The following is a 17,741-nucleotide window of genomic DNA, read 5'->3' on the forward strand; positions in this document are numbered from 1 at the left end:
AACTATAGAGCATAATGATGGATTAATGAGTGATGACACACATTTTAAATAGTCTCGTTTGTAAATAAGTGGAAAAAAACAGTATTTAGTGCCTCCTGAATAGATTTATTTCAATAGTTTTGATCATTTCCGGTCATCTCACGCCTGATGTGGGACCAAGACTGACCTTTGTGTTCTAATCATTTCCATTATTATTATTATTATTATTATTATTATTATTATTATTATTATTATTATTATTATTTAGTTATATACATGAGAAAACATGTCACAGAACATTCCTTGACAGCAAGACAGCAGATGACAATGCAAAAAATAAAAAAGGAAAAACATGTTAGATCCCAGAAAACAGTCATCAAGAGTATATGTAGCAGGTGCTTTTGATCTTTTGTATACATGTTTTCAGGAGTCAATTCAAAAAGAAACTGGCTTGGCATGTACAGTAAATCAACTCCCAGAACTTTATCTCCATCTTTACACCCCTACAGAAAGGAATCAAAATTTGGCAATCCCAAAATATATAAGAATGGTCGCCAACCATTCCACATTCTCTCCAACATTTTCTTGCATCCGGATGGTCAACAAATTTACACCAAAGGTGTGTTAAATAACCTTATCTTTGTCTTCTAATCAAACTCCTTCCACGTGTTACTAATAATTCCTTAATGGCAGAAACTCTATATTTTTAATGATTTTATTTGTTTACTTCCCCACTCTCTCTCTGAACTTCTGAAGTACCCCCTGTAGTGCCATCGCGTACCCCTAGGGGTACACGTACCCTCAACTATAAAACACTGGTTTATAGGAGTGAATAGTATGTGATCGTGTTTGTTTGACTTTGTTGTGAGTTCATTACTTTCCAAACGAACAATTCTTCCACATCACACCAATCACACAAAAAAAAATTAAGCAGATATTGTCAATATAAAGGAAGACACTTCTCGTCCTGGAGGATGGTTGTATTGCATTCCAGTATTTACACCTAAATGTTTTCATGCAAGGAAAAAACTTCTGTGTAAAGCAAATTCAGTACGGTGATGCTGCTAGCGCTAGCTTCCATTGATACCGTAGGTTACGTCTTCCTACATTACACGTCCTTCCCACGTGTGGCCGTGGTTCCAGTGCCTCTAACTGACACGCCCCCAGCGTTTCAAAGCAGAGAGAAATGCTTGTTTTTCCATAATTTTGAGACCTGATTTTATATACGTAGTGATTTTTTTTCATCTAGCAAATTTGGCTCAGATGTTTCTGTGGTGTGACAAACTCATAACACAAATGTATTTCTGCTTTACACAAACTTTAAATGAAAACAAGAATATATTTACAACTGACTTACACAGTCAAATAAATAAATAAAGATAAAAAAAAAAATAGAAAAAATTTAAATCAAATTAAAGATATCTGAAATAAACAGACACGCATCCTAAGTCAGTTAACTGAGTCAACTTAACAATAATGATTTTGGACACTAGAAGGATTAACCAAAATAATGCAGAAAGGAACCTAAAACACATTCATACTGAGAATAACTTTGATCTGGAGCCTTCTAGTATAAAGCTAGCATTGCTAAACTCTGTTTGACCCAGTGAACTCATGTCATTTGGACACAATATTTTTTTTCAGAAGTTTCAGAAGATCTGAGGCACTCAGAGAGCCTGTTGTTAAAAAGCCTTTATTCCATGAGGGCTACAGAATCATAAAAAACATGCCAACATGTTTCAGCCTACCAGGCCTTCATCAGGGCAGAATATTTTATTAAACGTTCTCAGTAAACCAGACCAGTCGTAATACCGTAATATGGAGCATATTTTGAAAGTTAGTTTTTCGGTTTTTGTCCTTCCTTTAGAGAAACACAAGGCAGGATTTGTGAAAAAATAAACATTAAGTTGAAGTCTTTTAATGCTAATGGTTGATGAAGCGTTCACACGTCTCTCTATTGCCTTGAACAGATAGTGTGATGTATTTTGTCCTGCTGTTCAAATTTCCCGCGCAGACTAAACTACGGATTGGTCCCAAAGATAAATGCAGAGGCATGTGCACAGGTCTTACAGTAAACAGTCACATGAACGGAGAGTAAATAAATAACCGTGTCACAGTTGAAGACGGATTGGGCCGCACTTTGTCGTCCAAGTTCGACCCAACAGTGAAAACCTCATGTTTTCCTTAAAGAAATGACATATTTACGTTTGTTTTAGTGGTAAGCACCGATTTTATAAACAACAACTGTTAATGTCAACATCAGATCAGCGCACGGGTAACAAGAGATAGTGAAACACAAACAGGTTTGCCGTGCACGCATGAGACCCATCAGATTTATTTACATAATCCATGAATCAAAGATAAGGATAATCCATGTTATTGTGCAGAAGAAGGAATGTTTCAACAGTGTATTCCTTTATAATTGTCCTCCTTTTCTCCCTCCACTGGGATCCTGCTCTCACTGTGGCTGCTGCAGCAGGAAAGGAAGAACGCTGCGCACAAATAACACTATGTGACCGACACCAGTTATAGATATCTGTCCGAACACGACCCGTCCGGTCGGGTATCCATCCTCTAGTAAATGGTAAAATGGTAAATGGACTTGATTTATATAGCGCTTTATCACCACACTGAAGCAGTCTCAAAGCGCTTTACATATCAGCTCATTCACCCAATCACTCTCACATTCACACACCAGTGGGACAGGACTGCCATGCAAGGCGCTAGTCGACCACTGGGAGCAACTTAGGGTTCAGTGTCTTGCCCAAGGACACTTATACACATAGTCAGGTACTGGGATCGAACCCCCAACCTCTCGATCAGAAGACGACCCACTACCACCTGAGCCACGGTCGCCCACGGTAGTATCAGCTATGACGCTCGCCCCCGCGGCGGCTTGGCTGATGACTGCAGTTACCCTAACCACCATGATGTCACTATGGAGTCTGATTTTTAGATCCTGCCCTATGCTCCTTTAAGTTAAATGTGTTATCACTCCATTGACCAAAAGCAGATAAAGCGCTTACTTTACTATAAGCATTAAGATGAGGAAGTGTCTGAAATGTCAGCAGTTAGCGTCTCATTCAGGGTACCTGCAGATATCATAATCAGAGGAGACCCATGCCAATGATTGCTCACTCATTGTCAATGCCTCGTCCTGTCTTTGTTATTGTCCTCTAACATGTTAATGATACATCCTCCTCTACTGTCTGTCAGACATAAACGAATGCGAGACCATCCCTGATGCCTGCAAAGGGGAGATGAAGTGCTTTAACCACTATGGAGGATACCTGTGCCTTCCCCGCTCTGCGTCAGTCATCCCTGCTGCAGAGACCCCCATCGCTCCCACCGAGGCCCTCAACCCCTGCCCTATGGGCTACGAGCCGCACAGAGACAGCTGTGTGGGTGGGTGTGGACAGCTGCTCTTTGAGTGTGTGTGAATTTATTGTAGGCGGCCGCAGATAGTGAGGGACAGGTGTGGAGGTAAAGTGTGTGTGTGTGTGTGTGTGTGTGTGTGTGTGGTTGACAGGCAGTGTTGGAATTTAAAGCTTTTCACACAAGAACAGCTGCCGCATTTCTTAAAAAAAAACTCTTAGCTGGAGGTGATGGTGAGACAGCAAACATGACTCAACAAGATATTCTTAACTGTTGGGTGCAAGTGAGGGCAAGGCTGAGGGTTTGGTCTATAGGAGACTTCCCCCCCAAAGACAGACATTTAACCAATGCAATGATGAGGAATCAGAGTTTAGGTTTAATATGATCAAAAATAAATATTCAATTGTTAATAACAGCACAAATTGTGTTGAAAACAATGTGTCAGCCAGAGTTTAACTTTGAAATCTTAATTTTAATTTTAAAATGTAGATGATTTTCAGTCCTCCTTCAGTCATCACCAAAACTGTCACTGCTTGCAGCGTGATGATCTTTTCAATACTCCTCACAGTGATAATGTACAGTGTAGTAAAAAAAAAATGTCCGATACATCATTTGGTTACTTTCTTTAACTTTAACGTTGCTTTGTGTAAATCCATCACAGGGTTTGAAGAAAAATTCAACTAGACACAGAAGTGGTTCATGCAGACAGAGTGCATGCACTGCACACCTCTCAAATGTAAAGGCTTCTACCATAAATGAATAAGACCTCTGCTGATTTAGGTCAGTTACTTGACTAAATTGACTTTAGTTTGTGAATAAGGTAAAATGAAGGCTGTCATTAAGTGTCGTTTGCTAAATTATGACAACTTTGGAGCTATGTTGGCATTTTTTGGTTATGGGAAGGGATCTAGTAGGGTTAGGGTTAGGTAGGGTTAGTGTTAGGGTTAGGTAGGGTTAGGGTTAGGTAGGGTTAGGGTTAGGGTTAGGTAGGGTTAGGTAGGGTTAGGGTTAGGTAGGTTTAGGTAGGATTAGGGTTATGTAGGGTTAGGGTTAGGTAGGTTTAGGTAGGATTAGGGTTAGGGTTAGGTAGGATTAGGGTTAGGTAGGGTTAGGATTAGGTAGGGTTAGGGTTAGAGTTAGGTAGGGTTAGGTTTAGGTAGGATTAGGGTTAGGTAGGTTTAGGTAGGGTTAGGTAGGATTAGGGTTAGGTAGGGTTAGGGTTAGGTAGGATTAGGGTTAGGTAGGTTTAGGTAGGGTTAGGATTAGGTAGGGTTAGGGTTAGAGTTAGGTAGGGTTAGGGTTAGGTAGGGTTAGGGCAGGGGTCTGCAACCTTTACTCTCAAAAGAGCCATTTTGCCTAATCTCACCTGGATTAAAGTCCTCCTGGAGCCAAAAAAAAAAAAAAAAAAAAACATTCTCAATAAAGACAATACAGTGTTATTATTCTATACAGTTAAAATAATATCAAATACTTGTATGAGTTAATGGATTTGAAGGGCTACAAAAAAATAACTTGAATTTGATGACATGTGAGAGATCATGTCGGTCAACACATGCTAATAGCTAATTTCTTGCAACAAATCAAGCATGCATTCATTAAGCCGACATGTTGGCAATTAAATAAATCTGTTCCCACACAATTAAAATCTCTATTTTCTTCCAAAATAGTGTTTTTGTTGGGTTAGTTATCTTACCAGGGATTTAAAACTTAAGGTTAGCCACAGGTGCAGGAGAGTTGATGGTCTGTAGATGTTGCAGGAGGTGAAGTAGGATGGTGGCAAAGTTATTGCACAATGTGATTAATTTTTAGGGTAACCAATTATTTTATCATAATTTTATTTTAGGTTATTGTCATTAATCATCAATACCATATTTTTTTAAACGCTACAAGAAGACATTGCAAAAGAGTCAAAGAGCCACATGTGGCTCCAGAGCCGCAGGTTGCAGACCCCTGGGTTAGGGTTAGGTAGGGTTAGGGTTCGGTAGGGTTAGGGTTAGGTAGGGTTAGGGTTAGGGGCAGATGTAATGAAGGGCTAGGGTTAAGGGTTAGGGTAACAAACAACACTTAATGACAGCCTTTGTGACAAGTTATTCATGCTAATGACAGGTGTCTTGTCATAATAATGACAGTGTAAAGTTAGCCTTTATGTATGAAACTTCAAGTAACATGTTACCATTTGTAATGATAAGTCTTTTATTTCTTTTCAAATATCATTCCCTAACCGTGACACTTTAAAGCAATGTTCCAGTCTTAAAAGACAAGACCTCAGTCTGGTGTTCAATCATCACTCACTGTGTATGTTTGTTTGTGTGTGTCTCAGATGTTGATGAGTGTGAGCGGGATGAACATGACTGCCAGCCCAGTCAGCAGTGCATCAACACACTAGGTAGCTTCACCTGCCAGTGTCCAGACGGGTACCGTAAAGTCGGCACAGAGTGCATTGGTGAGAGGCTTTATTGTGTCTAACCTAAGCTTTACAAACTCCATACATTACCCGTGTGCAGGTGGAGGATGTGTCCACAGTGTTTCATCTGTGTTCCTGTCTTTCAGACATTGATGAGTGCAGGTACAGATACTGCCAGCACCGCTGTGTCAACGTGCCTGGATCCTTCGCCTGTCAATGTGAGCCTGGGTTCCAGCTGGCAGGAAACAACAGGTCCTGTGTTGGTGAGTCTACAGATAAACTATGTTATGTGACCTAAAGGAGGCGAAAGTAAAGCATTTTGACCTACATTTATTGAGACAATCCAGCTTTAATATTTGTATGTGAAAATCCTTCTCAGTAATATATTATTTCATTGGCTGCACCAAGCTAGGGAGCTAAAGTTAGGTCCCTTCCCAATACCCAGCATTTTTACACTAGACTCAAGCCCCTGAATAGTGGTTATTGAACCTTGTAATTGAAGGGTCGCTGGTTTGAATCTCACCTGGGCCATCAGTGTGGGTTATTGAGCAAGTCCCTTAACTCGAACTGCTCCCCGGGCGCCACACTGTGGCTGCCCACTGCTCCTCAGGGATGAGTTAAATGCAGATTACACATTTTGTGTATGTAGCTGACGCTGTACATATATGATAATTAAATCCATTCTATTGTATTCTATTCTGTACACTGTGCAATATTTGATGAAAGATTCCATGTGTGCCAAAATCATTTTTCCTTACTGTATAATAGATGTTTTTGTATCTTATAATGAGATCAAAGAGACCCATGAAAAATCAGAACAATCGTAACCTGCATCGACAGAAGCCTGGCCAGCTAAGAATTGTTCTTAGCTGGCCAGAACATTACAATGTTAGCTGTTCCTATCATTGAGAAGCAGAAATGACCAAACATTGGATTGTTCACCCACTAATAAGGAATATAGTCTGGATTATCCCATTGTGAGAAAGGTTTACTTAAACCCTACTGTTATATGTTGTTGTAAGAGTAATCTTGCTATAAATGCCTGGCTGCTGTAAGCCAATAGCAGACGTGAGAAGAAAACAACACAGCTGAAAGATAATAATAGTAATAATAATAATTGCTTGGATATACAGTATATGGCACTTTGTTCGAAGAGCCTCAAGAACAGAAGAGGAGACTGGGACATTTCTAAGCATCATATTTTAAAATCACTACTGCCACATCAGACATGAAACAACAAAGGAATACAGAGTGTTATAAGGAGGTTCTGAGCGTCCGTCTTTCTGCAGCAAAGTCTCGTGAGATGAAAATTCACAGGAGTTACCAGGCTCCAATTTAAAACAACTTTCAATAGAAACACGTTCAAAGCACAATTATACTGTACTTTGTCAACATTTAGAAATATCGCTTTTATTTTACAAAAATCTGTGATGGAAACCCAGCTAGTCATGCACAATTCATATCCATTCATACTTGGCAATGTGGGTAAAGTGTGCCCAAAGCCACAACAACAATGACTAGATAGAGCAAGATTTGACCCTTCGGTTATTGGACAGCCCACTCTACCACTGAGCCACAATTGAAGATTGTGTTCTGATATAGACATTTATTAGCACACATTTAACAATGGTAAATATAGATATTCATTTCATTATGGCAGGACATTCACAGTAGATGTATTAGCCCCAGAAAGAAAGTAAGGAGCAGCCACCAGCACCTGGTTCAACCCCAGTTGTTGAGGCAGCTTGTTTGATGGCTCACTTTACTATACTGTGCTATGGTTAAATTCTCATGATTATTCTGGTGTACCCAGGTCTTTCAGCATCTCCACCTACTGCCATAGAGGCCTGCTTTCTGTTGTTCTACATTTCTAATACGAAATGTGTCAAGTTCTTGATTTTATTTTGTGGCTATGTTTGCACATAGACGTGTTTGCAGTGCTGTCTACCAAAGCATAAATAATAATTGTGATTATTACATATTGCAATGTCTTACTTTTTCTGGACAAGACCTATTCCCCTTTAGTTTAGAGCTTTAAACATACTTTAAGGTACTTAGGGCATGTAAATAACAAAACTACTGTTAATACAAAGAAAAGAAAGTCTAAATTTGCTTAGCGAAATACTCCCACGCTCAACAGAAAGAGAAGGATTCAAACCATTAATCACTGCTAGTAAATCCTTCCTCATCTTTTCATTTTCACATTAATGCCTAAATGGAAACAAGCCAATGTTAATAAAGTAAATGATGTGCATTATGTGCACAACTATTACTAAAAAGATGCTGCAAATATACATCTTTTTTTTATTACTAATGCTACTTGTAAGTTAAATTTAAATTCTTTTAAAATGCCCATATGTCTACGAGCAATGTACACAAAGACAGTCCCAGAAACACCCTGTGGAAGTTAGCCAGATGATCTTCGAAGAGAACATGCAAGTAAGATTCAAGCTCAATCCTGTAACATTAAACATGAAAAGGCAGCAAAGCAATAAATCACAGTAAATTACTATAAAAATGGGTAATTCAGACCTGGAAAAAGAGCTCTGTAAAAGCCAGATGTGTGATTTATTTTTGGCTTTGACCAGCATGACAAGCAAATAGCCTTCACCTTTTAATGCTGTTAGTTCCATCCTCATTTACCAACAGAAACATTGGAAAGAATCTGATGAACATCATTGCAGAGTTTTATCAAATCTGTGGGTGGAATCCTTTTATAGTGTGTTTGAAGCTCATTTTGGCTCCTGACATCTTCCCTCTCTGGCCTGCAGATGTGAATGAGTGTGAGATGGGTGCTCCGTGCTCTCAGAGGTGTTACAACACATATGGGACCTTCCTCTGTCGCTGTGAACAGGGCTACGAGCTCGGCCCCGACGGCTTCACCTGTAAAGGTGAAGGCTCCAGCAGTGTGACAGTAAAGGCTCTTTCTATATATTTCTAAATATTAAAACCTGTCTTTGTGGCTGATCAGACATAGATGAATGCAGCTACTCTAGCTACCAATGCCAGTTCCAGTGTGTCAATGAACCCGGCAAGTTCTCCTGTGTGTGTCCAGAAGGGTACCAGCTGCTGGGCACCAGGATGTGCCAGGGTAAGAAGCTCCTAGGCTAACACCAAACACAGAACAGAGGCTGAACACATTCATTATCCTCTGCAGACATTAACGAATGTGAGACAGGTGAGCATCAGTGCACTGACTCTCAGACCTGTGTGAACATCCATGGACGGTACCAGTGTGTGGACAACAACCGCTGCCAGGACCCACATGTACAGGTGTCTGACAAGTGAGTGGAACACAAACAAACGCACATATATATATATATATATATATATAAGGACACATTGTTCATTTATGTGCTTCATAACCTCCAAGTGTGAATAGAACCAGCCTCTGTGCTGCAACCTGCTCATATTACAAGATTACTCCCAATCACACTTTCCACACAGAAGTCCAACTTCTTTGGGCTTTTTTCCTTGAACACACACCAGTGCCATTAGAAAACCATTAAAGCTGAAAACAAGTGTTGGCTCAGTAGCAGGTGAGGTAATCACAACATCCCTGGTGGCTAGAGAAAGTGTTTTACAGAAAGACATTCCCAACCAAAGGTACGTGTAGCCCTGGGGTATAAGCACATTGCAGATGGTACTTACAAACGTTTATAAATCAGTTTCAAGATAACAGGATAACGTTCATAATCCATTTATTCAAGCAAGCTTTTTTGTGGACTGTACAATATTTCCCACAAGCTAACAAAATATATTGGTGTGGTTCTATAAAATGCCAATAAAACTATGTGGCCATAGCCTGTCATTGCCCGATCTCGTTAGGTCTCGGAAGCTAAGCAGGTCTGGTTAGTCATTGGATGTGAGACCACTGAGAATTCCAGGTGCTACAGTGGGGGACAGTCACCTCAGTGGTATCTGTCATTGTGTCCTTGGTCAAAACACTTCACCTACATTGCCTAGTATAAATGTGTGAGTGAGTGAGTGTTGGTGGTGGTCAGAGGGGCCGATGGCACACCATGGCAGCCTTGCCTCCATCAGTCTGCCCCAGGGCAGCTGTGGCTACAACAGTAGCTTACCACCACTAAGTGTTGGAGTGAAAGAATAATCCCTTAATTCTGTAAAGTGACTTTGAGTGTCCAAAAAAGCACTATATAAAAGTGATGCATTATTATTATTAAATGCTTCAGATCACTACCATCTATTAAAAAAGGACTAAACCCCAAAACTTTTAAAATATTTGAGTGCCACAACCAGGGTTGGGTTCAATTACATTTTTCAGTTCAATTACATTACCCATTACCCATGTTCAATTACAATTCAATTACGATTACAGTTACCAGCGTTTTTCTCAATTACAAATAAATTACAATTATTTTTTATCCTCAGAAAATCAATTACAATTACGTTCTCAATAACTGAAGGTCAATTACAATTAATCACAATTACTGAGCTTGAAATCAATGACCTATTAAAAGTTAACCTTCCTCTTGTGTTAGCATCAATAATGGTAACATGTTCTAAGTCAGCTGTAAAATACACTAAAAACCACTATCTATCATTTAATTTATTTCCTATCTATTGGTTACCTTGTTAGGCTTCCTAATCAATGAAAATATAGGTTTTAATATTTTTGGTGTGGGCATCTGACCCTTTTTTGTGTCAGTACACCCCTTGATTATATATTTTTTTAAATAGTAAACTGAAAATTGAACTGTAACATGGTTCCTTAGTTTTGCGTTAAATTATTGACAGGGTTTTTTTTTTTTTTTTCCTTTTTATAATTGACAGTTTTTAAAGAATTTTCATGGCAATTACAAGTCAATTATATACATCATCATCAGCATATACGTATATACAGTATGTACGTATATACTGATGATGCGTCCCAAAATGTACATATGTCCCATATCTGAGACACAGCTCCAATGACACTCTCAACTAGTAAACCTCATGTGACCACCATTTTATGGCACAAAGGAGAGTTTAATGATCCTGATCCTATATATATATGTCAACAGCATAAAACAAATGTGAAGAAATCAGTATGATATTATAGGGGATTTACATGACTTGTCAAAAGGCTGACGGTATATTGGGAAGGGTCAGGAAACACTGTACTATTTGATGAGGATGATTACAGTGTGTCATACTGTGCCCTCTGCTGGCCGATGTATAACCTGCATTTCTATATCTGTGTCTCCAGCCTGTGTGTGTGTCCTGTAAACAAGCCTGCCTGCAGAGATGCACCTTTCTCCATCGTCCACCGCTATATGAGCATCACCTCGGAGCGCTCTGTCCCCTCAGATATCTTCCAGATACAAGCAACCAGTGTGTCTGCAGGCGCTTACAACACCTTCCGCATCCGGTCTGGTGATGACAACGGAGACTTTTACATCAGGGTGAGAGCAGAGATCAAGCAGTCACATGGGTCAGATAAGCAGATAGACTAAAGATGCACCACACCAGAAGTCACCACAGTCTATGTTGTGCATCTGATCTGTAAAGTATTCATTCTCTCCAGGTGACGCTTGGTGTATCCATGTACCCTTCGTTCTTTGGTTTTTCCATTTTAAAACTGTTGAGGTTCACAGCCTCACCAGCGTTGACCTCAAATAGGGAAAAGAATAATATTAGGCAGTGGCCAAACCAACATTCTATCTGTACGCAACACCCCTCATTGGCCAGATTAGGTCACATGAATAAGACTAAACCTAACCCTTACCCTTACTCTAACCCTAAGACTCTACGTACGTGTACTTCAGTAAATATACCAATAGCACCGGGGTTTGTCCGTACTGCAACCATACAAATAGACACTTTCTTTTCACACGTCTCCTTGGGGTACAAAGAGGAAGGAGGAGAAGAAGTCAAATGAGAAACGGCCCACCTCACAGTGACGTACACACTACACTGTACTCTTAAATAAACAGAAGCAGTATCAAAAAGCAAAACAAACTGAGTACACACAATGTATGAGTCTCTTAACAAAAACCAAATCAAAATAACAAATAAATAATGTGGTTATTTTGTTTTACTGACTTAAACCAAAACAAAAATACAGAAAAATAAAAACCAGATAAGCAGCGTTTTTCTGTTTTAAAATTAAATCTTGTTCTGTTTGTGAGATGTTTGGATATTTACGAGAGACTATGACAAGAGCTTTATGTTTTAATCTCACCACATAGAGGGGATCCACAGACTAATGAGGTGTAATGAATCTACTGGTGCTCTTTGTTTTTTGTGATCAACTTCCGTGTGTGATCGTAACCCTAATCCTAACCCTTTTTAAGAAGAAGGGAGTGTACCTGCTTACAAACCAAAAAGCCCCTTTTTGCTACTGGTTGGATGATATTGGTTTATTTGGATACTATTTGGACCATAACACCATGAAATAAAACTACAGCGTGAGCAGCTCTTCATGAGCTAAAACGTCCACAGACTGAATGAAAACATGAGCAGGACCAGAAAACTGCTGAAATAAATCCTAAACAGTCCTATTATGTGAGTAAACCTGGTCCAGGACCTGTGAAGGGACTTCAGTTCTTGCTCTAATAAGCCTTTTCACACTCTGGAACTGCGCATGCGCAACCTGGGGAGGGGTCATAGATTAAGAGGGATATAAACGTAAACAAGCTCGTTCACTCATTTCCACATATTTCCAACCTAACGGCGTTTGTAGTTTTATTCCAATAGATCTTTAGTGTTTTTTTTTTTTTTTTAATATAATTTTATTTATGAAATGCAAGTCACAGTTATAACTGTAAACAAAAGCGTACAATTTCTTTTCTTTTTATACAATTGAACAATTTGGACAAAAAAGACAAAAACTTGATCCAAACAAAACAAAGAAAGCCCCACCCTCCCCTCACCCCAAACCCCTGAGCCTCTTAAATAATTACCGTGCAAATATGACTACAAAATAGATATGAAAAAGTACATACACATATATACACTTAGCTCTGCACAGCACATACACCCCCACATATACACATGTCCACACATATTTAAGTGCACATGTGCAGCTACACATCTACACATGAACCATGCATGTGCGCATCCTCATACCTGCCTGAATAGCTGTCAACAACAGTACAGAATGAATATCGATGGCTGCCCACTCCCTGGTTGTTGATGCGGAACCGCCATGCTGGCATATTTTATAATGAATATGTGCTGGGGGGGTCATCTGCCGCCAGTGGACCGACACAGAGAGAAGTGGTGCTCACGTGAGCCCACAGTGGGTGCTTGCAAACAGACTTCCGTAGCTGGGAGCCCATCCAAATAGGAGAGCAATGGTCTCTAGTGGGAGTAGAATCTATTAGATGAGCCTCTAAGTGAGAACTTGATCTTTTCAAGTTTAAGAAGAGAGAGAATGTCGTGTAACCAAACTTTGACTGAAGGTGGTTGGGAAGACTTCCATAACAAGAGGATTCTTCTACGAGCAATAAGGGACGCAAAGGCTATGACATTGTTTTGAATATTTGTAGTACAAAGGTCGTCTGGAGGTTTGCCGAAAATGGCAATATGTGGGGTAGGAAGTATATTAATGTCCAAAACATCTGAAATTGTTTTAAAGAATAGTCGCCAAAATGTGGACAGTTTAGGACATGACCAAAACATATGAGTGAGATTGCATGGGGTTTGAGAACATCTATTGCAATTTTGGTCAACGGTGTCTGGATAGAGGGTTGAAAGTTTTTCCTTGCTATAATGTAATCTATGCAGGACCTTAAATTGTATGAGAGAGAGTCTAGCACAACTGGACGACGAGTTAACAGCCCTCAAGGCCCCCTCCCAGAAATCCTCAGAGAAATTAAGTTGTAGTTCTGACTCCCAGTGTACCTTGATTTTATTAATAGATTCGCTCATAGGAGAGAGTAATTTATAAAAGAATGAAACATGGCCTTTTGTTAAGGTTTTAGCCTTAAGAATCAAGTCTCTTCCACTGGGTGTTGGAGTCTGTGGGAATGATGTAGTGTGCGTTTTTGCAAAGTTCCGCAGTTTATGTAGGTTTAGAGTAGAGATTAATTGATTAAAACATGCAAACACACCATCCATGTACAGGTCTCCCAAATTACATAATCCCTTCTTTTCTAAGGTGGCAAATCGTGAGTCGGTCTTCGCTGGAATAAAGAGATGATTATTGCAAATAGGAGATGCTAGAGGGACAGTGAGCCATCCAAGGTGATGCCGTATTTGTGCCCAAATTTTAAGAGTTCCAACAACAACTGAATTAGAAGTGAAATCTGACAGCGTGAGGGGCAAGGTACTGCAAGCCAAAGCCAACAGAGATGAGGAACATGAGACGGACTCACTTCGGCACCACTTGAGGTGAGGGCTTGTGAACCATGCTATAATCTTGTTCATAGTGGCTGCCCAATAGTAGCCAATAAGATTGGGTAGCCCCAGCCCCCCAATTGATCTATCCCTGCAGAGCAGTGTTCGATTTGCCCTTGAACGTTTATTAGCCCAGATGAATGATGAAATAATACCATTTATGGCTGTGAAAAATGATTTCGGAAGAAACACCGGGAGGCATTGAAAAACATACAAATATCTCGGTAGTACATTCATTTTAATTATTTGTATCCTACCTGCTAAAGATAATGGCAGATAGTCCCATTTTTGTAAATATGATTTAACTGCAGCTGTCAATGAGGTCAAATTCCTCTCACGCATAGTTCGTATAGAGTGGTTAATTGTAATGCCAAGGTAGTTAAATCCTGTGATGGCTGGTTTGAAAGGAATAGACGAGGGAGGTATGTCTTTGGCTGACTGGTTTATTGGGAAGTATTCACTTTTAGAGATGTTGAGTTTATATCCAGATATGCGACCGAAAGAGTTCAACAGTGTCAGGATATGAGGAATGCTTTTCAGAGGATTTTTGACATATAAAAGCAAGTCATGATCTTTAGTGTTTTATTAGTGTTTCTATTATTAATATTACACATATCAGGTCCATGATTATTTGTATTAAGCTATTATTTTAATTCAATTTACAAATTTGAAGGAAGTGCACAAGGACACTAAACAGGCCGATTGATGAAACCGCACTGATCAGCTGATTGATCGCTATTTAAAGCAGCTTTAGCTTTAGCAGCTAACTCGGCATTTCTGCCTTGGAGACTGATACCACGTTTCTGCAAAAAATCTTTCAAGAAATCAATGCTCTGATGGTAAAAAAATAATAAAAATCTCAGTCAGCCAAGACGAGTTTACTCTTGACCATTGAACTAACGCACAAGAACTGAACGAGAGCAGGATTTCCGAGAGTGTGAAAAGGCTTATTTCCCTGTAAATATCCAAATATCTAACAAAAGTAAAAAAAAAAAAAAAAAAAAAAAGGAAAGAAAGATTAATGATTTGGTTTTTGATGTTTCTGTATTTCTATTTTGGTTTTAAATCAGTAAAACTAAATAACCACACCATTTATTTGTTATTTTGATTTAGTTTTAAAACGGAACAACCAAAGAATGAAGGGTACACGGATTCTGGTGATGTAAAGTCAATAACTGGCATATCACCAAGGGTGTACCCTTGACCCTGATCAATAACATGAATGCTTCTCAGTTTCAGTCTCCCTCCAATCATATAAACCAGTGGTTCTCATACTTTTGTGACTCAAGTACCCCCTTTCTTTTACTTTTGAATCTGACTACAACATTTTGCTCAAAATTCTATGTAACAACTATAGAGCATAATGATGTAATGAATGAGTGATAAGTTATAACCCACATTTTAAAGAATCTTTTTTTGTAAATAAGTGAATGAAACAGCATTTAGGCTTCCTGAATAAATTTATTTCTAAAGTTTCTGTCATATACAGTCATCTCCCTTATGATGTGGGACCAAGACTGACCCTTGTATCTTCAGTGTATGTTCTAATCAAAATAACTTCTATCGTCATTTTGTGTGTTTTTTGTGTCATTTTGTGTTTTTGGTGATATTTTGGTGGTTTGGGTGTCATTTTGTTGTTTTGCTGTTCTTTTTATTATTCAGTGTATTTTTCTCTTACTTTGTCTGTTTTTGTTGTTGTTTTGTGAGTTGCTGGTAATATTTAGTATTATTATCATTTTTAACTAAAAATAAACATAGCCATCGCGTTCCCCAAGGAGTACACGTACCCCCATTGAAGAAACACAACATAAACCAACCTAAATACACTGTACTACCTTCTGCCAGTACCCTCAGTCAAAATAGTTTTTTCTTTTCAGCAAATCAACAACATAAGTGCCATGCTGGTGCTGGCCCGAGCCGTGTCGGGGCCCAGGGAATACACGTTGGACCTAGAGATGGTGTCGGTTAACCCTCTGCTCAGTTACCAGGGCAACTACCAGACCAGCTCGGCCCTCAGACTCTCCATCTACGTGGGACAGTACACCTTTTAAAGAGCAACACAGAGGAGAGGGAGGACCAGATGGATGCAGTTCAACCAGCCACTGTGATGTTAGCTTTTTGTATGTTTGGGATCACCACACATAGACACTGTAGCAGCTTAAACATAAAAGTTTTTTTTTTTTTTGGTTTACACATTTTTGTTCAGTAGTCAGAAATGTTGTATCAGATGGTCAGGATAAACTTCTGTGTAATGTGTCTTTTTCCTCAACCTTTGTCTTTGTTCTTTTCTGTTCTCCTGACTCGCACTAAGCATTCATTAACCACTCACATCACCATCTCAGCAGAGCTCCAGTTCTCCACGTTATTCTTTATATTTGGTTTGAACTTAAATAAAACAATGTACCTTTTCATCCATGTGTGGAAGAATTGTTCCTTTAGAATCGAAGCAAGTAGTTTGGAAGCATCATAAACTGAAGTGAACTTGTTCAGTCTATTGTGAGTGTGCTGTAAAGTGGAAGACTCTTAGGAAATCTTAAAACTTCGTAGTACAGGTCCTCTTATCGCGCTAACTTGTGGGATTTAATTGGTGTGTGTTGTCCTACAAAGCTGGCTAACATCTTAAAGGGGACATATCATGCTAAATCCACTTTTTTAGCCCTTAAATGCATTTTGTTGTATATTTAGATTGTTTAGAAGCACAGAAAAGTTCAAATTAGTCTCTTCAGGTGCTCCGTAGATATCTTTATATTCTGTTTTGGTCATATTTTTCAATCTGTTTCGATTTTTCTATTCTCTATTACGTTTTTTGAACAATAACGTCACAGTATTTGCAGCAGAACTGCCAAATTAGTACAACACTTCAAGCAATCCGCTATTTTTCTTTCTTGCCTTTATTTTGTAGTCCAAGCTCAAGGATGCCGAAATTACGAGAGGATGAGTCAAAATGTTTGGTTGTTGGATGTAGTAACCCACACGCTTCATTACACCGTCTCCCAGCATCAGAACCTTTTCAAAGTGTCTGGTTGAGTTTTATTTTTTATATAAATGTACCCACATCTGTGGGTAAGATCATTTTTGTGTGCGCAAAGCACTTCAAGGATGACTGCTTCAGCAACCTCCACCAGTATAAAGAAGGATTTGCCTTAAGACTTTGTCTGATTGAGGGTTCAATTCCTTCTACCTTTGGAGACGACGAACAGAGCACTTCGGTAAGCTGTAAATAACGCTAAAAAGTGTGATGATAAGACGTCCCTGTCATTGTCATATGTTAGCGCTGTGTGCTCGTTTTAGATCCTTGATGATATGGCCTACGTGATTTAATTTAAGTCTAAAGTTTTTATTAGTCATTTCATTTTGCCGTTTTTGTCTTTGAAAAGACTGTATTAAAATGCATTTTGTGACGTTAGCTTGGCGCTAGCGTTAGCTCAGTGCTTGTGTTAGCTCACTTGTTAGGGTTTTGCAGGTTCATCATCTTCATTTTCATCTCGCTCCGCTGGGTCCGACTCTGGCTCAAACATGTAAGGCTGGATGGACAAGTCTTCTGTTGTTGACATTTTGTAAATAACATGTGAATAAACAGTTTCTGCGCCGCGAGACAATCGTATCTCTTCTATCAAACTACAAAAATGGCCGAACAGGG

General features: G+C 39.3%; 1 protein-coding gene across 6 annotated transcripts in view; it reads left to right on the forward strand.

Moving 5' to 3' along the window:
- Window positions 1-16,512, forward strand: part of efemp2a (EGF containing fibulin extracellular matrix protein 2a) — a 33,873-nt gene extending 17,361 nt beyond the window's left edge. For all 6 annotated transcript variants that reach the window (XM_028458769.1, XM_028458770.1, XM_028458772.1 and 3 more), the window contains 8 exons: window positions 3,196-3,384; window positions 5,675-5,797; window positions 5,905-6,021; window positions 8,530-8,649; window positions 8,730-8,849; window positions 8,916-9,042; window positions 10,968-11,163; window positions 15,979-16,512. In XM_028458769.1, coding sequence (XP_028314570.1) covers window positions 3,196-3,384; window positions 5,675-5,797; window positions 5,905-6,021; window positions 8,530-8,649; window positions 8,730-8,849; window positions 8,916-9,042; window positions 10,968-11,163; window positions 15,979-16,152 — 1,166 coding nt within the window. In that variant the 3' untranslated portion in view covers window positions 16,153-16,512. The remainder of the gene's footprint in view (window positions 1-3,195; window positions 3,385-5,674; window positions 5,798-5,904; window positions 6,022-8,529; window positions 8,650-8,729; window positions 8,850-8,915; window positions 9,043-10,967; window positions 11,164-15,978) is intronic.
- Window positions 16,513-17,741: the final 1,229 nt, after the last annotated feature.

The sequence above is a fragment of the Gouania willdenowi genome, chromosome 10 (genome assembly GCF_900634775.1).
Source record: "Gouania willdenowi chromosome 10, fGouWil2.1, whole genome shotgun sequence".
Classification (NCBI taxonomy): domain Eukaryota; kingdom Metazoa; phylum Chordata; class Actinopteri; order Blenniiformes; family Gobiesocidae; genus Gouania; species Gouania willdenowi.